This window comes from Priapulus caudatus, unplaced genomic scaffold (genome assembly GCF_000485595.1).
Source record: "Priapulus caudatus unplaced genomic scaffold, Priapulus_caudatus-5.0.1 Scaffold6, whole genome shotgun sequence".
Lineage (NCBI taxonomy): Eukaryota > Metazoa > Priapulida > Priapulimorpha > Priapulimorphida > Priapulidae > Priapulus > Priapulus caudatus.
In genome coordinates, this window is record NW_014577067.1 from 522785 (window position 1) to 546281 (window position 23497).

The 23497-nt window shown below is 40.4% G+C and overlaps 2 protein-coding genes across 3 annotated transcripts in view; one reads left to right on the plus strand and one right to left on the minus strand.

Annotated features, from left to right (window-relative positions):
• LOC106805588 (calcineurin-binding protein cabin-1-like) overlaps positions 1 to 21000 on the minus strand; it is a gene marked incomplete in the record, with an annotated part of 24112 nt that extends 3112 nt beyond the window's left edge. The window contains 36 exon segments of the mRNA XM_014807244.1: positions 531 to 602; positions 1010 to 1180; positions 1415 to 1478; positions 2725 to 2888; positions 3161 to 3280; positions 3640 to 3815; positions 3988 to 4589; positions 4878 to 5014; positions 5278 to 5367; positions 5975 to 6178; positions 6491 to 6652; positions 7627 to 7801; positions 8058 to 8203; positions 8526 to 8627; positions 8953 to 9160; positions 9371 to 9463; positions 10120 to 10296; positions 10765 to 10970; positions 11379 to 11518; positions 11772 to 11871; positions 12716 to 12914; positions 13277 to 13362; positions 13545 to 13584; positions 14001 to 14078; positions 14911 to 15138; positions 15302 to 15387; positions 15575 to 15714; positions 15928 to 16098; positions 16540 to 16630; positions 16943 to 17122; positions 17371 to 17549; positions 17989 to 18169; positions 19214 to 19348; positions 20162 to 20275; positions 20561 to 20665; positions 20976 to 21000. Of these exon segments, the coding sequence (XP_014662730.1) occupies positions 531 to 602; positions 1010 to 1180; positions 1415 to 1478; positions 2725 to 2888; positions 3161 to 3280; positions 3640 to 3815; positions 3988 to 4589; positions 4878 to 5014; positions 5278 to 5367; positions 5975 to 6178; positions 6491 to 6652; positions 7627 to 7801; positions 8058 to 8203; positions 8526 to 8627; positions 8953 to 9160; positions 9371 to 9463; positions 10120 to 10296; positions 10765 to 10970; positions 11379 to 11518; positions 11772 to 11871; positions 12716 to 12914; positions 13277 to 13362; positions 13545 to 13584; positions 14001 to 14078; positions 14911 to 15138; positions 15302 to 15387; positions 15575 to 15714; positions 15928 to 16098; positions 16540 to 16630; positions 16943 to 17122; positions 17371 to 17549; positions 17989 to 18169; positions 19214 to 19348; positions 20162 to 20275; positions 20561 to 20644 (5301 nt within the window).
• Positions 21001 to 21450: 450 nt separating this feature from the next.
• LOC106805608 (U1 small nuclear ribonucleoprotein C-like) overlaps positions 21451 to 23497 on the plus strand; it is a 7077-nt gene continuing 5030 nt past the window's right edge. For both annotated transcript variants that reach the window (XM_014807295.1, XM_014807285.1), the window contains exon 1: positions 21451 to 21569. The gene's annotated coding sequence lies outside the window, so the exon portion shown is untranslated. The remainder of the gene's footprint in view (positions 21570 to 23497) is intronic.

The window sequence follows — 23497 nt, forward strand, 5'->3', positions numbered from 1 at the left end:
CTCCAATTTCGCACTGGTGATGGGATTACTCCCCATCACACTATACACCGAATATTAAGAGCGTAGGTCGAGCTGTTGAGATTTGTGCCGCAATTCCGTATTTCCTCCTATACCTTAAGTTAAGGGGGAAATATTCCCCCTCCATTGACACATCTCGACCTTTGACCCTTGCCCCCCCAAACTCGACATCCCGAGTCCTTTTCGCGATCCCTCCCCCAGCGTCCCGAATATCAAAACCGTACGTCGAGCGGTTAAGATTTGTGCCCAACTGTTGACAGATGCACGGACGGACGCACGAACGCACAAACAATCATACAATTCTACAAGCTGCATCTGACTTCATCAGCTGAGCTAATAATTATTGAATAAGTACAATCAATATAAATGAGATATAAGTGTGTGCGGCTAATTTAACTAATAACAGATAAACTGACTGAATTGTAAAAGACACGATATATGTATATTTATAGGTCAACTAGTTTCGATTATAGGTCAACTAGGTCGATTTACAGGTCAACTAGTTTTCTTACTTGTGCAAGCCTGGTAGATATCTGCTGACAGAATTTCACAGCTTGATCCAAAACTATTTCATTAACAGTTATCTAGAACACAATTGAATAAATATAAAAATACATGTAGAAAACACCTAAATTCACATTTGAATATCAGCAAGCTGTGAATGAGCACATAATACATAATATCATTATATGTAAATAATATCATTATATGTAAATAGTAAAAGTCATAAACTTGTTCTTGGAATTTGATGGTGTAAAATTTGCTATCACTTAGCTGTTTTTACTGTCTCTAGTGCATAATTACCAGTTACTTTCTCACAGCTACCCATTGCCACAATAGCGAATTAAAACACAAACAACCGCTTAATTGCTAACTCAATGATAACAACAATATATCAACAGAAAAAGTGTGATTCTTTTTGTATCTGAGAGCAGCTGCGACAAGAATGTATTATTCTTTATTATACTGGACTGGTTGCACACTGCAGTACCTTATCTGAGCGGACAAGTTGATAGGCCTTGATGAATGCACTGTTTACTGCCTTGGTGTTAGCACCAGGTAGCTTGTGTCCATGCATCCATATGCGATATACGTCTTTTAGGAAAGTCTGAATCAAACGCATGTCCTGTCCCTTCATCTTTCCTGCGACATATCTTATGATCTGTGAATAGGTAGAATACATCCATAAAGCACAATCTAAGTCCCTGTTGTAACTTATTAGTGTCTGTGTTGCGTGATAGCTTCGTACAACATGTACCAGGCATTATTTAAGTAGCTACTGTACAATATGATTATCATTTATGCACCTATATGGTACGAGAGATGGTACACGAATGCAATTAGTGCTATTCGTACAACATGCATTCCAATATACTAAATAAAGTATTAAAATTACCTCAATACAAACACTGAAAGTCTCTTCGGCTAGGAACTCACGATCCACATCCCGCACATATTTCCTGGAAATGAGTTAAACTATAACTAACCACTGTGTAAGGCTACAAATAAAGTGAGTAAAACCAGGAGGAAATGAAAGTGTCAATGACACTGTAGCTCACCTTGGGTTGTGGTAGAAGAGGGAGGGGGGATATATAAAGCAAGAGTATATAAATATATGGGAGAACTGCCATTATATAGCATATCTCCGATTATATACTCTTGATAATGATATATATGCATAAGTTTTGATGTGAAAATAAATGTTTCAGATCTGAAAGTCTGAAATCTTGACGAGAGATGGTGCTACGCCTAAATGATCGCCATCTTGATTTTCGAATATCGCGCAAATAAAAACAATAAAATATTCCAGTCAAATTACTGTATCGAAGAATCTAAAACACAATATTACACGTATATAGGTATGATTGTAGAGTTGTTAACCAGTTAGCCGAAATAAACGTAATAGAACGTTGTCATCTCTCCCATAGGAGTAACAACTGTTTTGGGGCTAGCCTTACACATTCACATACCAAAATTTAACAAAATCGAATGAATTTAGATGGCCATTTTCATTTTTGCCAAAAAGTGGGCGTAGCTTGAAAGTAGGTCAACTGGCGTGCCAAAATAGGACGTTCAAATCTCTCCCATAGGAGTAACAACTGTATGCAATTTGAAACATGTGGGTTAAACGGTTCTTGAGTTATCGTTGACCGTAGCCAAATGTTGACGGACGGTCGCACGGACAGACGACGGACGACACCCCATGGCAATAGCTCATCTTGACGATGTCAAGGCGAGCTAAAACCCGATGTGAATCTTCAGTCAAGTACATTCAGTAGTAAACACATAAGTTAATCTGAGTGTGTGTTAAGGATAATAAGCGTCTAATAATGTATACCGAGTACACAATATACAATGCAGTAAAACGCGACAATAGCCAGTTACGACAAGAGAAGCTAAACAGTCACGTGATCAGATATACGTGGCATGGCAGTGCATGCCTGGATATTTTTGGTTGTGATTAGGCTTGAGTTGTTAGCACTTAATTTTATTCCTAATATAGTAATCTAAATTCATAACACATGCCCAATTGACTACATAGTATATATGTATACGTGTACGTGGACAACCAGAAGACAAGAGAAAACTGCCAAGGATAGGGATATTTATTTAATAAGATACAGACCAAATTACTGGCAGGGTTATTTCTCAGGATCTATCTATGGATCTATGGTACATTACTGTGAGCTTGGTACAGTTACTTACTTTCCAGGATCCGGTATGCGGCTAAGCTGGACACTGATGCTGTACATTTGGCTGTAGTCCCTCTGCTCTCGCAGTACTGCCATCAGCAGCATCACCGATCGGTACATATGTGTAGCGAAGCTGCCACTCCTGTTGATCTCATCCACAGGAATGCGCCATATCCCCTATAGGCAACCATCACAGGGTGAAAAATTACCACTGACACGTTTGATATAGTCGTCGTCGTCGTTTATATACGGTATCTTCACGAAATCTATCTCATTTAATTGTGACTTTATTTTCGCAAATGCTTAAACATATTAGCATAAACTAATTAAACGAAATTTTCACAAGAAAGGCTTGTGTGTGCCTAGTTGTGAGCACTGTAATGGTGTTTAGCTGTTCGTTGACACCAGAAAATTGTATGTAATGTAGAGATAGAGAAAAGAACACTCACGTTGAAGAAGTTGCTGTGTTTTCTCTCTTGAAACAGAGCAGGAGATGGCATATGCTTCAGCTGTTGCCATGATGACCCAATGTCTGGCCCTAGTAACACGTCTTTACTGTGGCGTACATTCTATGAACAACACGAAGAAGGACGGAATCAGCCATTTCCCTAACAATACAATAGCAATAGCAAAACCCTCAGCAAAAGATCATTCACCTGACTGCAACACCCTCAGTCGTAATATTTTCTAAATGATTCAAGCCACATGTACATTAAAAAGCAAATAACATTGGTCAGCATTTCAACAGCAATTCCAATACAACTGGATATAAAACATGGTCTACAAAACCATTTATGTATCCTGAATGCTTTCTTTACAAGCCTCAATGTGAACAATGCTACCGATCATGCCTTGCTATGCAAAACTTGACGAAGTAGATAGCACAACTAGCATAGGCACCACAAATGCAGGTAAAACTGCAACTAACCTTGACATAAGGTGAGTGCAGGTAGAGGTAACCTAGCCGATAAAGCGACTTGTAGTGATGAGGGAAGCGAGAGAGGCAGAGTGCCAGCCCATGCATGCACTGGCGTATGAGATCGATGTGGCGCACTCTGTCGTGATTGTGAAGGCCTCGTCTCTTGCTCACACCCTTAATCTCACCTGCAAGGTCAAACAACAATGTTCAAGATGAGAGATAGTACATCAGCATCGACCAACTGCATCCCGTTCTACCACGTTCTTACACAATTACAAATGAGCACGAGAGTACAGAATCTGATTATCGTTACTATTCAACACTCAGGAATACCAATAATGATAACATTCTAATAACCTTGGCAGACTTTGTTGACAAGCTCCTGCAGCAGCTGGGAACATGCGTTATACGTCTGCTGCTCCTCCTTGACAGACGACTGCTGACTGCAGAAAACTCCTTTCTGAGAAAGTGAACCTGTCATCGGTGACTTCTCCCCTCCGATGCTGTTCCAGAGTGAACGCATACCCTCCACAGAGTCGTCGCGACTGTTTTGCCTATCGACGTGCGTAGATGACGCTAGCTTTTTTTCGTCGGTTATTTTCTCCTTGACTGGTGTCTTCTCATTGAGAATTTTCCTCTCGTCAACACTCGTTTGTGTGTGAAATGTAACATCGTCTGATGTTTCTTGTGCACTGTGTTCATCAGTTGCCACGGCAATGCTCCGTGACTCCTGTGTCACGATATCATCGACACAAAACTCATCATTCCAGTCACCGTCGTTACAAGTTCTTGCCACCAGGTGGTCAACGACAGCGACGACGTCCATGATGCTACTGAGGAGATCCGAGGTGAGGTCATCCGTAGGGCTGACTACTGGACGTGTGGAGCTGATGGGTGGCTGAGGCTCTTTAATGCCATCACTAGAGTCGGAACTTGCAACCCTCTCCTCATGCATCCACCTGCAAAACCAATATCATCAGTTAATCTCCACAGGTGTTCATGCCTGTTCGTGTAAACACGTGGTGACTAAACTATGAATGAGTGCATGCCAAAACGCCCCTACGAATCATATTTTGTCATGGCCTAGTGGCGTGTGATGTGCAGCTGTGACCAGTTGATTATGATTAAAGAATTGCCATATTACTAATGATATATCATAGGTCTAAAAAAAGTTAATATCATTCGGTGAAAACTATCCACCATTATGTTCACCTTCACTCATCGGTTTTGGCAGTACTTTATCTTACCCTCTCATTCCTTCACTCCTATTTGCAAATGGTGAATTAGCAGCATCAGTGATGTATGTCTGAAGCAGATTATAGTCTATGCCTTGTGCACATCTGTGCAAGTACTTCAGGATGGATGTGTGCATGCGAAAGTAAACCTGTACAATGGAAGAGAATGAAAGTCGAAACATAACTAGATGCCACACGACTTGGAAACTTTGAAAATAAGCTCATGCACTCTTATGGATAAATCATTAGATTGGTAAAATGTTACAAGTCTACTGTCTTCTTTCACATTAAACTTATACATACATGCCTAACCTTTTACCAAGCACTTCATACCTCTAGCTAGCTCTATCCTGACATAACCAGACTAACCATTATTCTAATCGTTTGCTCAACAGCGCCACAATGATCTTACCTCTAATGCTTCCGCAGCAAGATAGGTAGGGTTGTAATAGTGGATTTTCTTTGGATAAGTTGCCCCAGTCTCATGCAGGTACTCAGCTGCCTGTGTGTTAGAATGATATACATCTGAATAATGTAAAACTATATACATCATCAGGGGTAGAAATTAACTTTTGAACAAGGGAAGTCCAATGGACTCCCTGCCCTCAAAAAGAGGGAGTCCGTAGCAAAATGAGGGAGTCCGCAGTCTGAAGTTCAAAACTAAAGCATAGCAGCAATAACACATGTGCTTGTTTTGAAGAATATTGCCATGCACGTCTGCCAAATTTTCTTTGGACATTTGCTGAAAAAATAGGGTAATTCCACGAGGCCTTCCTCTGGAACGAACTACTACTAATTTGTATAACAGAATTTTCAGGGAGTCACATGGACTCCTGCATATGTCAAATCACGGAGTCCGACAGTAAATCAGGGAGTGTTTGACTCCAGACTCGCGTTAATTTCGCACCCTGCATCATAACATGTGATAAATAGAAATAGGATTTTCTGCTAACTCATACACATTTAACTGACAACACTAACAGATGATGTAAGCGATAGACGATGATATACCCTGTGCCATCACAGTGGCGAAAATGAGAAACATATAGAAAACATGGATTTACATGCACATGCCTTATTAAGATTCGTGCGAGTCCGTGAGCACTTACCTTCTTGTAATGCTGCAAATACGCACTGGGCGCAGCATGCTGCTTTTCGGCAATTTTGCCAAGCATGTAATGAGGCAGCCATCGTTCGTCTGTAGCTTCGCATCGCTGCGCCCCCTGGTAGCAGGTTTCCGCAGTCCTCAACCACTTCCTCCTGCTGTCCTGCAGGGCCCGTGCTGACGTTCGATTCTTCGCGCCCCAGTGAGTCTGCAAATGTGCATTTGGTGATGATTTTAAACAAGAAAACGTGTGATTTGCTTGCAAAAGAACAAAACCCACAATCCAAAAACTCAAATTTGCTTGCTAGTGCAATTATGAAAGGTGCGTGCATTCTTGACTCATCACACTGAACTTGACTATGAATTTGACAGCTGCAAGGCAACCAATAATAATTATAGTTATTTTTAATAAATAAGGTTTCTCAAATCATTTTAGACAGATCACTTTTAGAAAGGTATAAACTAGAGATGTTTAATATGTATATATGAATCCGTGTTGACAATTTTATCACATTCTTACCAGTTTCAGTTGACAGGATATATAGGATTGCACCTGATATGCAATCGAACCATTTTCAATCCAGAGAGATGAGTTACTGCTGTCATTTAACAGTGCCTTCTGGAAACATCGCAATGTCGATTTCGCTTGCTTCAGGATGGAATTGTCATGCTTTAGCTCTGCCTGCAAACCAACGTTCTAATTTATTGGTTAAAAATATGAACGGGGCAATTCTGAATAGGAATACATATGTGTCAGCATTTGCCTTTTTTCTAGCACTTTTTTATTGCAATAAAAAATTTTTTTTAACAGGTAACTTAAAATGAGATCATATCAGGAAAGATTGGTTACTAGAGTAAGAGCTAACTTATAAACAATTAAGATATTTAATACCATAAATAGAGGCCTCTAAAACTAATATATGTATATATGTATAGCTAATACCGACAGATATCTTGTGTCTATGATTGAATAATTTCATCGGATCTCTATAGTTCACATGCTAATAAAGTTTATCTCAGTTAGATCCAAAGCTGCCATCTACCTGGAAACATCAGACCTGAGGTTCTGATCTCAGGTCTATCGGAGAGATGGACGAAAATTTCGTCAGTGTAAGTTATTTTTAACTTAATTTGGATCTAACTGAGATAACTTTATTAGCATATCTTGTGTCTATGTAATTCAGTGCTCTAAATAAGCGTTGTCCGGTTGTCCGAGACAACCAGAATTTGCGCCGGACAACCTAACCAGTCTGAGACATTGTCCGGTTGACAACCAAGAAAAATGTGACCAAAAACGCCCTTTATTTATATTTTTCTGACCGCGAATTGAATTTATTTTGGGTGTCGATCGGCCTGCATTGCGTCCATAGCTAGTGTTGTTTCCCGGCTTCTCATTGGTCTCCCCATGACCGTCCTGATTCATGCAAAGTATTAAGTTTACAGGTTGAAATAAAATAAATTTAAAGATATCTCTCCTACAGTATGTTTTTGGGTGTTTTCTGACCATTATTATTATGTGATTGAAAATAGGAGATTTAGGGGTTTTTTTTTGGGGACAACCAGAAATTGTTGCAGACAACCTGATTTGGTGTCTGGTTTTTTTTTCTTATTTCAAGCACTGTAATTAAACGAGTGGTTGCAATGGGATAACTGTACCGAATACAGTTTTTCTTCCAGTCTGCTGCTGTGAGCGAGGGCCATGCCTGCCCATGAATCAAACCTGTCCGGATTCATGCAAATGTCGTGCATGTAGAACTTAATCGCGTCTCCAGACTCGTTGCTCTTGAAGTAGTAATCAGCCAACATGTAGAATATGTTACTCAGAATGTACCTGCAAAGTACACAAAGAGATATTTATAAACTAAAAGAAGATTATTACTATACACATATGTATATAAGAAATATAATCAGGGACTAGGTTTCAATGTAAAAACATCCACAACTATTTATCAACATGACGTCATTACAGTAGCACAATAATGATCACGCAAGCAGCAACGAGTCTAAAATCCTCAATCAACACGCGATTTATGAATGGGGAAATTTGACCAGCAGTGTAAGACAGAGAATGATTAAGTGTGAGTTACTCTGTGTCAGTTGACAGGTTGCTAGGCGGCTGGGGCAGCTGCTCCTGGGTTCCATCTATGTAGGCCACCACCTCATCGATGTGGCTGGCTGGGTTCCACACACTACTGGGAATCAGCGCCAAGATGCGTTTGATCAGCTCCTCCACCTGGTCGTGGAAGACAAGCATTTCTGTTGTAACCCATAAGAGAATACAGCACACAAAAATAGGGTAAACATTACTGCTGATCACGAACATAACTGGTGGAAAAATTGAAATTTAAAAGAAATCTTACACGTCACACTTTTCATGAATGCCATAGGCAGTATTATTACCAGTAATTTTAATTACATTTCTGAGCTCTCAAAACGGTCTCAAAACTTCGCACATACCACATTTCAATACAACCTTTTCACATAAGATATATCTTAAGTAGCAAAAAAACTCATAGATACACTGTGAATGTTAGTTGCACGTAAACATGAATCACCTCAGGCAGTATAGTATCACTCTTGATGCTGTCAAACTCAGACAAGAATTCTGGTCTGAAGAACCTGAACACGGATGAAGCTCTTTTCCATGTCAGCGTCAGCTGCAAGATTTTATACACAGCACATAGATCAGACCAAGTGTTCTAACCTAGCCAAGCCAAACAGCCAGCTACTAACAAACTACCTATCACCTGAAAGAAATGACATGCCTGGTAAATATTTTTATTTGCGCATTACATGTTTAAATGACAGGTATTCATATTTACCTACAATACTAATACTAAAGTTATAATATACCACATGTCCTATTAGGCACTATTATGCAATGCTTCTTATGCATTACATGATTCTTAGCTGTTCTTAGAAGAATTAGTAAAACTAATCATAGGCACTTTATGTGCCTCTTGAAAGCAAGTCAACACCTACCTGCTTCCCTCCATGGTCCTCTAAATGTCTTGCTTTGGATTTCTTGCTAGGATGGCCATACAGACAGTATATGCATTGCTCGGCCATCTCTCTTAGCTCATTCCTAACCGACTTCTTCTTAGCTGGCTTGTCTTGGCCTAGCTCCTTGTTCAGCACATTAATAAAGAGAAGCAGCAATGCCCCCTCGGAGTGAGTGCACCAACCTTTCCTGAATTCAATCCAATTAGATCACATAAGTGCGCCAAAATAAATGAAGTCTTGATAATACAATATATATATATATACCTATACCTATATATCAGTAATAATATATAGGAACCCACAGTGTCTACATACATTATCTATATATGTGTACAAGAAAGTAAGGCAGTAAAGGTAAATAACAAAACTAATAAATAGTCAGAAGTGGCGTACTTACCGTCCACAGTGTTCATGAGTAGTCTGCAGCAACAGAATAGATTTTTTTATTCGTTCCTTTTCAGCCTCTGCTCGACAGCCCACTCTCTCTTCACTAGATGAAACAACAAAATATGCCATAGTAGTTGACAAGAAATAGTAAACATATTATTTATATATATATCAAGAGTACATAATGGGAGATTATGTACTCCTATTATGTACTTTTGATATATATATATATATGTATATATAATATTTCGGTGGTGCGGCATGAAATTTGATTGAAATAAGGCAGGAAAATATATCATAATGATCAGAATATATATAAATGGTATTTCCACATATTATTCATACTTACATATAATATACACGACACCCATTAGGAATATATGTACCCATTTTCTTGCACACTCTACTTTAGCCCACCTTCATTGCTTCTTCCTAGCACTATTTGTTTCTTTTTTCCTCTTCCTGTATCTGCACGTCGCCTCTCCTCCCACCTCTGCGTCTCTCTCTTCTCTCTCGTCTCCTATCTCTCTCTCTTTCTCATTCTCTCCTCTATCTCGAATCTCGCTCGACTCAGCCGTCTCCCGCTGCTCTCCTCTCTACACTCATCCTCCCAGCCTACTCTATCTCAGCTCTCGTCCTCTCAATCTCCCGCCTCTCTTCAATCTCCCTCCCTCTCTCCATCTCTCTCTCTCTCTCACTCTCCCTCTCCCCCTCTCCGTCGCTGTCCATCTCTCTGTCTCACTCTGTCTGTGAACGTACTAATCAATGAGGGAGTGCAGTAGCATCCAAGGCAACACTGTACTGATGGGTAGCAACTCCACACTCTCCTCCGCCGTGCTCATAGTAATGCCAATCAACTTGATCAGGTTGTATGCCAGTCGTGACCTGCTACTAAGGGCCAGTGAGCTTAGACAGTCCTTTTCTGCTTTAATGGCACTGCGAGTTAAAAAAAGATAACTGTGTAATAACAGTGTATGCCAGCTTTGATTTCTAAAACTTAAATTTAAATCAAATTTTGAATAGAAATAGGATTAACGGTCACATTATGATAACAAATTAATCACTCCTCATATAAAGATGCCATAACAATTATTAAACAAATAAAACACTTTAACTGATAATGACTAATGAACTTCTAACAGGCCAATAAAGGTTTATTACTAATGCCAGCACAGGTGCATAAATGTAATATATTACAGGAATGATCATCACAATTCACTTTGAATAAGTAATTTCCATTTGCAACCTGAACGCCAAGCCAGCGTGTCATGACTTAAAGTGGTTGACAAGGTCAGAGCTCATACGACCAACGCCATGCATGCCCGGCTGTTTTGGCTTCAATTGCCAGCATCATTCGGGGAAGGACGTCAACGGACACCGGACAAACAAACAACACAGCTCTACCTGTCAAGACTTGCCAGCAGGTCGATGATGGTGGCCGCCCAGCCGCACTTCTCCTCTCCCTCCTCCGCGCACACATAAGCCTGCAAGGCCTCGTCGGTCGCCCGCTCACCGCACACCACGCACTGTCGGTAGTCCTCGAGCTTGAGCAGAGCACGCTGCAGCAGCAGCAGGTGTCGCTGCTTATCCGCGGCGTCCTTGTGCAAAGCCTTCAGTGTTTGAACAGTTGCGATTAGCCAATGTCGTAGGCTGAAGCTTACTGCAGAACGTTGTTCCCGTGGTGCCATGCATCTCAAGATATATTTTAGTTAAAAAACAAAACATTGTAACCTTGACATACTCAAGGTTTTGTACTAGAACAATACTAGTGAATTTCACGTTAATTATAACATCTTCGATTTTGGTTTCAGTCAGCTAAGTTGCATGTACATAAGTGCTAATGGGGGCATTTATGGATATAATCAAAAGCGATTGCAATTGTCAGGCTTCGTCACACAGTTACATCTCCGCATGAGAAAATATTAAGAATAGATGCATTCCAATATACTTATTTCAAGGTGTTAATCGTGTATTAATCATACTTTATACAACGTCAACAACTTTTCGGTATACAATACCTTTATGCCGTAGTGCTGGTCAGAGTAGGACTTCATCAGTAGCTGCACAACTTCAGCGTACTTGCCAGCATCTTGTAGGGCTTGTAAATTCTTCATGGAGTACGACTTTTCCAAGTCCACCAGATGCTGCTCCAATTCACCTGCAAGATTGAATGCCACGGCTTAATGAAATGCATCATGACAACGTATCGAATTCGTTGCCACGCACAATTTATTAAATCACTCAACAAACGAGTTCCATCGTTATATGATTTCATGATTGAGGACATGGAAAGTGGAGTCCACACTAACTTGCTTTGTTTTGCAATCATGTGTGTACAGATTGGATCTAGCTCGGTCTGACTAACATTTGCCACCTTGCACAAAAGTAATATATTTCATGCAGATACTCACTTATGTGCAGTTTAGTGCTGTGCTTGCAGTTGGGTAGCAAAATAACAACTGGATTTTCTGGCGACCTCTCTCTTGATGCCTCTCTTAAGACCTCAGCAGCCTATACAATACAGTAACACGTTTTAGCAGATAAAATAATTACTACTTGTACAATGACATGAGTGATATATGCCACAATGAAACAATTTCATGTTGGGAATTAAAGGTTTCTCCGCAGAAAAAATTCACTTCTGTCAAACTTCATTTCAACTAACGTCGATTTTTAGTTCGTGATACCGTGAGAAGTAATTTAAAAAAACTCTTGCTAAGAATATCATTGTCTCTAACATACTTAACCTTATGAGTCTAACCTAAGACTTGGTTTAAATTAGCAAAAAAATCCACGTTAATGTCGAGAGCCCTTTGATCATACGTGAACGATATACTGTTCAAGGCATTTTGGCATGGGGACATAAATTAAATCTTGTGAAAACGTTTTATAATGAAATAAACAACTTTTTCTGCACTATATCAGCATACGTAGCATTATGGTATTTCATCAATAAATTTTAGGTATAATAGGACAATCTATATTAAAAAATTAATGGTTTTTGTACAAAAATAAGTGTTTAAGTTTACTGTTATTTATAAATTGCATCTACTATTATTTTTCATAGAAACCTGTTTTCCACTCTACCCAAAACATGAAACTCGTTCAAACAATATCCTGATAATGCATATACCTACTAGCAATAAGAAATAGCAGCCTCTAAAAAATAGATTTCTATTGGCCTCGAAAACAAACACAGAATGCGTATTCGTGCAAGAAAATACAGCATTCTTGTTTATAAACAACATGAAACCATGTATGCAGTAACATGCACAGCTACTTATGACAAAACAAGATAGTATTTATAGCAGTGGGGAAACACTGAGAATGTAAAGGTCGTAAACATGCTTAGTACCAGTTCAAGGTTATCCAGTGCATCGACAACTGCATCCTTGCTCACATTCCACCAGGCTTTCATCCAGTAGAAGCGTATCGAGTAGGTGAGCGTTTCCTCGAGTAATGCCGGTGTATACCCAACTAGCAGGTGCAGGTGCACAAAATCTCTAGTGAAGTGTTCACCTAAGGTGTTGACCAAGCAGTCGTCTTTGTTTGGCCTGACACAACCATAGAATAAATATGAACACTGTTAGATAGAACTCTACCTTCAAATCATCCTACACATGAAACTATTAATACAACACATCGATACCATCAGAAATCAAGACGTCACATTGTAGGTGTGCAAATTGGGGTTCGATGTATTTTTGCAAAACATCAATAATCGGTGAGTAGCACCGCTATTGAATAATACATTGCAATCACAGTGCAAGTTTTTAGTTGTAAAATGCAAATGGATAAGATGGGTGTCCCAGTCCCTACAACATCCAAATTTAGTGCTAGTATTAGTGCTGAATTCAGCATCAAATTCCATCGTAATAACACAAAGGTAAAACTGGTTGTCAACAAGTTGTAATACCCGGAAGATGACGGTGGCTGGGTGGTCACCGATTTCCATTCCATGATAGCTGCATCCACTTTGAATTCCATCGCGAGTAAGCTAACCTAAATCAAAAACATACTATAACCAAAATGGCCCACATATGAAGAGATGTAGAACCAATGTTAGCTAGCTGTACACTAGCTATTATATTTATACATGTGTATACATCTATAATAAAAAATAGCAACTATATTGGTACTCTTCAACGTACAATAAGTTTAGAATACCAAACTCTAAAACTCACCATTGCCATTTGTTTCACAGACGGCAGGTATGTGTCTTCACTACGAATGGTGAAAATTGGAAACGGTTAGTAATTACAAGTTTCAATAGATATAGGTAGTAAGTGAGTATAAACTTAAGGTCATATATATAAGCCAGAAAAATTTAGAAAAGGTAATTGATACATTAGATCCTCTAGGTGGACTTCTACACTAAATAACTGTTGATTATCAGTTAACAAATCAATAATAGATAAATCACATCTCTAACTTCAGGATGTAGATTTAATATTGCTATAAATAATCATTTACATGTTACCTCTAATCACACAATTAAGCTTCCTCATTTTAAACGAGAAACAAAAATAAATTTACCATAATTATTATTGTCGTAGTTAATTGTCAAAGACTCCTTTCCACAAACATTTATAGTAAGTATAAGGTTTATTTAATAATATTTACAGACAAATAATACTCACGCGAATAAGGGAGGGTTTTGTACATGTAGCCGGACTCTGTCATAGACTGAGATGTAGACCTGAGTTAAACCATCTGGCCTGCAGAAGAATATCATGAAACTAAGGCTATACCCTGCATTCTGAACAAACCCATACACATTACGGACAGAGACTAAAGTTTCTATAACTTCCATAAACAGTTTTAATTTCTACCACCTGCTACTGTTTTACGAACATCAATTTTTCACTGATATGTGGTACAGTAAAACTTGCATAAGTCGACACTTTTGGCACCAGCCTTTTTGTGTCGACATATTTTGTCGACTCATATGTAAGTTGCCAAAATGATGACTTATGCGTGTATATCGTCATTTTGGCGATTTACAAAGCCGGTATTTCGATGACTTGGTAGGTCAAGCTAATATTTCGCCAGACTTCATACCTACATGAATAATTAATATGATCTCTCGGTTGCGTCTCTGCTTTCTAGTGATATATATATATATATATATTATATACATATATATATATACAGTGCGGCCCCCGTTATAGCGCGATGTTACAGCGACGACTTACAGATAGGAAATTACTGTTGTTTGTATTACATGGGACCTGTCTGAGAGCGCCGACTTACACATAATGACGGCTTGTAAATGACGACTTAGGTGGGGCAATTCCAATGGATTTATTATGAGAAGAAACCAGGACTTTGACTTCCATGTCGACTTACGTGAATTGACGAGTTAGACGATAACAACTTATGCGAGTTTTACTGTATAGTGCTATAATAATTGCCACTCCAGTATTCTCTCCCACAACAGTTAATATTCCTGGCTGTATTTTATATCTGTATTATCTCGCACATGCTGTATTGAATTTCTTCTCCATAGCCCATACTCATCGGTAATTACTTCTACATGCTATATCTCACCACTGCTCCTCAGCCTTCGCGGACAATGCGATTAAAAGATCCGCCATGAGATGGACAAGGCCAAAGTTGTTCACATTTTCTTGGATAAATGTCTCAACATCAGTGTTCTCATTCTCCATGGAGCCTATAGAGGCATCTTTCTTCAAACCAGCAAAGACTTCACTTTTTCCACTTTTCTCACCCTGCACTTCCATCATGTTACTGTCAATTTCTTGTTGACACTCTTTCCTATAAAAAGTGCCATGTGATCTATCAAGCCAATATACTAACACAGCTAATACCATGGATACTCAATGTACATAGATTCAATGTAATATAATTACACTGGCTTATCACGACATAAAATAGAATAACAACATTACTAAATACATACAAATTCGTTTTCACTTACAAGAGGGTGGAAGGAAGTAAATCTGTTAGGAGTTCCTCATAGTCAATGCTCTCCTCCTGTTGTTTCTGCACAACTGTTTTACGCACCTGCCATTAATAAATGGAATGACAAGATCTTTATCAGAAAAGCCAAGCAAAATGGTAAAATTGGATACTGACAATACAGGAAACCACGAGATCACAAATGGAGTCTGCTACCACGAAACTGACACAATTATTCTCTCTTACCACTTTAATACAGAACCAGTTCTAATCAGGAATTTTAAGCACTAACTCTTGCTGATCGCCTCTTCCCAAGGTCATCCACAAAGTGATAAGGGAACCGTTCCGAGCCTTTTCTTTTTCGGGCGGCAGGCTTTTTATGCCCGGGTGTGCCAACTGGCGATGCTACTGCTGAATTATCAGCATCTGTGGCTGAAATACAAAATAAAATATTAGAACTACATGCGTTCTCTGAACAATCAATTAGTTTGGCTGATGCGCGTTTACAAAATTGTACTAAAATCCACAGCAGATTAGGAACTATATTATTCTCACTTTATATCCAAACCCTGTCCTTTACATACAACAGAGAGTTCTACAAGTGGATTAGACATACACTATTACTAGGATTAGTAAATAACCTACCAGAGTCCTCACACTCTGACGCATATGGAACGCTGTAACTATCACCCTTCTCCAACCCTGCATTAGATTTCTCGTCGGCGTCACAGCTCTTTCCCGTGACCTTCTCTCCGACTGCTGGTGCTGCTTCATTGATGGTATTGGCTGTACCCTCACACTTATCTTCTGCTACACCTGCAGCAGCACAGTAGCATAACACAAAATGCAAATGCTAACAATAGATACTGTGCCACATTAGGCCAATCTATTGTAGATGAGCAAATGAAACTAAATTTGTCTTGTGGTTTCAAAGATGATTTCTAGATAAGAAAGGTGCTACATCAACACAGCACTGTCATGTCATAGAGTTTACGAGTGTACCTTTAGCTGCTATGTAGTGTGCTCATCAGCAATCACAACTGCTGCACCCAGTATATATTTTCAGGTTATTTAATATATTTTTGGTAAATCAGTTAATTTTACAATAAAAAAAACAGAAGTAAAATAAAGGGATGAAAGCTTATTGATTCACTTATTAGCAATTACATTTTTATATCCAGGTGGATCCCTTATAATCACATTTGCTACCCATCAGCCTATTTTAAATTTCTGGTTCATTCCCCCACCATGCTATACCTTGTTCTTCTTGTGCCTGTACAGATGTCACAGTGGATATGTTGGGGCCTGCAGGTGCTTCTTCTCTCAGCTTCACCTTACATGCCAGGTTCTGCAGTAATGCATAACATTCCATTAATGATGAACTATAAACTGACTTATGAAGTTGTTATAAACTTTAAGAGAGTGAAGACCATGCAAAAATGGTTCTGTAGTGGTGTTCGATGAAAAAATAACATAATAATGGTTATTATGCTTCACACATTACATGATAACATTGAAAATTTCCTGTACTGATCTATTTATATTCTATTATCTATATTTCCGTGTATTATTGCTAAACCTGTTCTGATCTGATAACATGGGAATTTTATTCAGTTACTCGTATACTGCTTGCCAAAATAATGCACAAATAAATAAATACCAGGTTGCACTGATCATTGGTCATGATAAAATCGTAAAGATCCGCTAGCGCCTGGCCAAGATTTTGCCACGTGAGAGATCCAAGAGGTTTTAGAAGGCTGGATTCCGGCATTGGCTGGCTCTTACTCTCAACTATTTGCCTCCTCCTCTCCTTGCGGAAGTTTTCTGCTTGCTCGAGTATCTGTCAACGTCGCAGATACAAATAAATCATGTCGTGTAGGGGTTGCAATCTAACACAGATCACGCAAGGTACAAGCACACAATTTGATTAGCCCTGTAACAACTGGGGAAAAAAACGCCGGCCACAGATGCTGTAAAATTCACGGCAGCTGCAGTCACGATTCGAACTTTAGCGTCGGCCTCGCATCAGACTTCACCATCAACGCACTGCTCGAACGAACTTCTACAAGCAAGTCTTCTGACCCTCACCTCCTGTACGTCTGCACTGTGTGGCAATGCTTCGTGCACGCGCTGATCACATTTACGGAACCAGTCGAAGGACTCCCGTCGCAGGAGCGCATCTTCTTCCAGAATCTTGTTCTTGATGACGAGACCCAGCAAGAATGTGTAGTCGTGCTCCAGTGCTTGGGCGATGTAGCACAGACAAGCTGAAATACCACACCAATCCAGATCCTATGCGGGTAATATCATAGAGAGACTGTGAGTCGATGGATATACACGTGAGCACGCTACTGTTCACGCATTATCGGGCTAGATTAATGTGGTATATCGCATAGGTTAAAAGTTAAATATAAGCCAATATGGGTTAAGTCGCGTGCGCCTTGCCGCGGAACTGCGCGCAAGATCTGCGCTCAGCGCTTTGGATCAACACCTCCTTTCGGCAACGCTTTTCTAGTATTCCGTCTCATCTGGTTGTCACTCAATGGTAGCAGGAGTTATGACAGCATCGAAGGTACCGTGGAATCCACAATTTCATATAATTTCTATAGACGCCACATTACCATGTGAGTTATGAGTTCAGTTTAGTGCATGATAGTACAGAAGAATATTGAGTGAAGCACGGCAAGAGTAATATTCGATGCCTACAGGTAAAGTCTCCAAGTGCATACAGCACAAGTATGAGGTTCTCCAGGCATGGCCAGAAGGAAGAGTTACGCTGCAGACCCTCCTCAAACGTCACTCTCGCGACGGTGTAGTCATGCAGCTTTAGCGCGACCTGTCCTGTGTCAAACCACAGAATGACATCTGACGAGTCTAAGCTGACAGCCTGAAACATCCCAGACAAGTGCCTGCTAAAAATGCAGATTGGACATATTTATGTGAACATAGAGATCACATATATATGCAGAATAAGATGCGAAATAGCCAATGTGCAAAGATTAGGAGCTAACAGATGAGTGTCAAAATGCAGGTCACACGGATGCTTTTGAAGATGCAGATAGATGCATGGCAGGTGACATATCAAGTAGACGAAAGTGATCCAGAGATCAGTCAGAGACATGTAAACACACATCTAGCACAGATATGCATAATTTCAGATAGCAAGAGTGGATGAGCTATATTCAGAAAACACAGGCAGTATTCACTGATGGTATATACGTATGCACGTACACACAGACACTTATAGAACTGACGCATGCTCGCACATCTCTCTCTGTCTCTATGTCTCTATGTCGCTCTCGCTCTCTCTCTCTCTCTTTCTCTCTCTCTCTCTCTCTCTCTCTCTCTCTCTGTCTTTTCTCTCTCTCTCTCTCTCTCTCTCTCTCTCTCTCTCTCTCTCTCTCTCTCTCTCTATATATATATATATATATATATATATATATACATACATACATATAACTATGTTACACTATATATACTGCAGTAGAGTATAATTACTATAGCTGCGTTCACACGTATACACGGCCTAGCTGGTACCGTACTTAGTTGGTGCTAAGTTCGAGCTAAAATGCGTTCACACGAGATACACGAGATTCGAGGCTTAGCTAGCTAGGTATAATATAGACTGGTACCCGGTTGACAGTTCCACACGCTACCCTAACGTCGTGCAGCGAACGGGTAGCCGTCTAGGTTATAGAGCGCTACAGTTTCGCAATTCGAATGCGTTCACACGACAAACAATACGCGGCCAGCGTGGTGCCGAATATACGCGGCTTAGTTGGCGCAGAATATGATTCTGCGCTAAGCAAGCCGGAGCAATCGCGGCTAAGCAAGCCGGAGCAATCGCGGCTAAGCAAGCCGCGTATATTTTAGCGTGTGAACGCTTAAATACGGAACTAAAATCCTCGTGTGAACGCAGCTTGTGACTCACCTGTAGGTAATACTCCAGAGCAGATTCATACATGTCCTGTTGGCTTGCTATCGACCCAAGATTCTTGCACACTGAATACTTAAGACGTAATTTAATAGCTTCCTGGTCAGATCTTTTTATGTTCTCTTCTGTCACCTGTGGTACATAAGTTCAGGTAAGGTGTATATGTAAATCTCTGTTATAAAATTAAAAACACAACTGCTATCAATGAAATTACAAAATTTCCTGTCTATACTTATATCATCCAAGTCAAACAAAAGCGCTGCTTGTCAATTTTTAGCGCGTTCGATTTGCTTCCCCAAGTTAACCTGGGTCTACTCGGGCCAGCCCCAAATACGTTCGATTTGGCAGTCACGTGGTATTTTGGGTCAACCTGGGTGAGGACGAAGTAATTAACCCGCTTGCCGAGCCGCTCACTTGGGGGAGGGGCTTGGGGAAGTATCCCACAATCCATTGCAACGACACCATGCATGGCAATGATATCAGTGCGGGATCAGTGCTGCATGAATGTAGCAGTGTGAATGACTGCGTGCGTTTGCTCAAGGACGGCGAGTGGATAGGATGATGTTTATTACTGGACATGCTCTCTATCCTTGAGCCGCTCATTCTTAGATTTCATTAATAATAAGATTGCAATTGCTATTCTTTTTTTCTTGTCACTGGCATCCATGATAATTAACCCGGGTTAACCCAAAAACCGTTCGTTTATCTTCCCTAACCCAGATGCGTTCGATTTCGTACCCAGGTTAACCCAGGTGGCTCCGGGGAAGCAAATCGAACGCACTATTTGGAATTTAACTTTCTTTCAGTCCACTGATAAGTACGTGTGTGTGTTTCATATACCAAACGTATTACGCATAGTTACACCTTCTTACAGGAACCTACTAAACAGCAATTTGTTTGCAGCATATATGTTCAGCAGTACATGGATCTATTAGATACACTTACGTATTGTAGAAAGTCAGATTCTAGCAGCTGGATGAAGGCAGCCTGGGCATCCTCTATCTGACCTGCTCTCATAAATCGCAAAGCATTCTCGTACACCGCATGAACTTCTTGTGCCTAAAGATATGAATTAACAAGAAACACTACATCAAATATTTATAGAATCTAGCATTTTCCTTATAGATCGTCAAAATGGGAAGGCTAAACCTCTATAATAATAACCTTGCCGTTATGATTATTGTCCCTAATAAGCATATTATATTTTAAACAGAAATAGACCAATTCCTTTCCCTATAAATCATTTTATAGTTTACTGTTTAGCTTTTGAGATGAACGGATCTTTGTACTTTTTGATAGTGTAGACCAATGTCAATGACAATGAAAATAACCTTTCTTTCTTACCAATGCTTCCTCTCTGACCACTTCTAGCTCCTCATCACTCTCCTCTTCATTCGACGTCTCATTCAATGCTGCTATCCTCAGCATTATGAAAAGGTGACTGTTATCCTATCAAATAGAAAAATAAACACACAGTACGTTATTATAATATTATAATTATGTATTGCTGGCATCCTACTCGGACTCCGGAGTCCTACTCCTACTAGTTTGGGAAAAAATGAGTTCCTATCTAAACACTCGTTGGACGCCAAGCTTCTATACAATTACAAGTATCTTACAGCTGAATAAGATAAGATAAGATAAGATCACGTTCTGGTTGAGGTTGACACTGATCTCACATGCGGTCAGATTCTCACCGCATGCAACTATTCTTTTCGTTTTGTGTGTGGGATTAGATTGAGATAATGCAAAAACTCACAACATGCCGCGATAAATAATAGTTCAAATAATATTTATGTAGATGGCACCAGGCTATGCACCAGTTAGACTGGTACTCGCTCCCACCTCGATTACTCGATGGGTGATCCTAAGCCGAGGGGTGGGACCGGGTAGTCGGCGGGTACTAGTCTATGCAACAGCGTACCAAGCTTGGTCGACACTAAAATCGGAAATCCGATCCGGCCAACTCGGATACATACATGCACAAAATTAGTAAAAAAAATTGTTGTATCTATACAAATTTGTTAAACACATAATAAAATTGTTATATCGTTATTAGTTTGTTTGTCAGAATGATTATTGCTAGATGGGTTAATCAAAAACAATTTTGAAAGCACTGTAAGAGTGCCTTTCCGTGTCTGATATTACATTTCCAGCGAGAACGATTGTAGACTGGTACCGTGGTCATTTTGTACATTCTACCACTATATTTAAAATACAGTGAACCCGTCTAGACCGTTTGCCATTTATTTCAATATGGCTGTGGTTTTCTTATTTCATTGACGGTATTTACGCGTTTTCCATATAAAGACGTATTTCCGTTATGATGATGTAATTGGCAATACGTGTAGGGGTATGTATGACTTTGGATACAGTAGTTTACGAGTAATTCGTTTGAAATGATTAATTGCGTGCATGTGAAGCAGACCAATACTTGTGAGTTGTGTAAAACTGTACCCAGGGCCAGGCACATTGCCATAAGCCTTATCGCCAATCGGAACAGCAATGCGTCATGGGATAGGAAAAGGGGCATTACTAGCGCCGCCGCCGCCACGAGCGGTTAGCAGCCGGCTGCACGCACGTCAGTATGCATGCGCGATACCGTTCGCATATATTTGGTAATTAATTAGACTAATCGTGCTTCAACAAACTGAAAATTTACAGAGATTATAGCTAAGACATGTGTCTATATTCATCTAAATTTCTAGAAATGTAACTCAACTCGTTAGCCAGATATGATAGTTAGTATCCTTTCCTATCACCCAAGCCGTGCGTATAGCCGGTGCACGCAATAGGCGCCTATGCGCGATACCGTTCGCATATATTTGGTAATTAATTAGACTAATCGTGCTTCAACAAACTGAAAATTAACAGACATTATAGCTAAGACATTTGTCTATATTCCTTATGATTTCCAGAAATGTAACTCAACTCCTTTGGAAGATATAATAGTTAGTATCCTTTTCTATCACCCAAGCCGTGCGTATAGCCGGTGCACGCAATAGGCAGGCACCTTGCCATTGGGCCTGGCTTGGTTTTATCGGGACCCATATTGCTTCTATCCGTTACGTAATCAGTGCAAAAACAAGGTTCACGGATAGGAACATGCGGGGTCCACAATAAAAACCAATGTGTTTTAATAATATAAAATAACTATTTTCATAGGCCAGGCGTTCTCCCCAGGATGAATTCAAATCAGGGGGAGAGAGGGAGGTAAGGGGGGGGGGAACTAGGGGGTCCGGGGGCGTGTTTTTTACCGCTACACTAATTAATGCGCTAATCTTCACACAACCAATAGACGGCTATTTTGGGGTTCTTGTATTATAGATAGCCGAGTCGGTGTACAAGTTAGTGTTAGGTGTAGGACAGGTTGACTGTATTGATTTCTTGTGTATTGTCTACAGTGCTGCGATTGGCACGCGTGAAAAATACACGCGACCGGGTGTCTGGTTGAATGGGAATTCTTGACGATCGATTTCCCTCGCTGGAAACTTTTTATTGTGGTGGAATTTTAATACGGGGCGGAGTAATTTAAAGCGGTGCCGCAACAATGAAACCGGCGGGGTTTCCCAAATGGCATGCGCCTGCGCGCCCCGTTTGCGCAACGTAGGGGACCCTCGCTAATAGGTTAGGGGTTTATGCGTATAGGTTAGGGGAGATGAGAGACTTAGGGTTTAGGGTTAGGCAGAATTGCCATTGGTTTGACTTGGGACCCATGTTCTCTATCCTTGGGCCTAAGTTCTCATTCTGGAGCGAGACCACATCATGAACATCAGGCCTCGATAGCCAGCGGGGGTCGGGGGTTCGATATTAACGAACCCCGTCGAGTCCCCTTTCTCCCCAAGCAAAAATTTTTTTTTTTTTTTGAAAATTTGCCAAGAATTTACCTAGGTCAGCTAATTTTAGTGTTATATTGGCAAATCTCCCATCGTGCGCGGAGGGTGAACAGTTTTAACACCCCCCTACCGAACCCACCCTCCCCCGCTCGGGTCGCTTGGCTCCTCGCCTGAGTGCTGTGGACGAGCGAGGGGCGTGGTACAGGCGGGGGTCCAGGAGTCCGAACCCCCCTTGCTCGCGCAGAAACGCACTGAGGGGTGTAATTTTAAAACTTTTCTGGGGAGGGCCCCGCAACCCGCCCTTCGCGTAGCGTCGCAACTATGGGTGCCGGATGAGGTGAGACCTAATGCTTTTTGTTCGTTTACGTGTGTAGACCCCCCATGCGCTTACAAATCCGTGTACACGCCGTGTGCGAGCAATTTGCAACATTGGAAATAACGACCA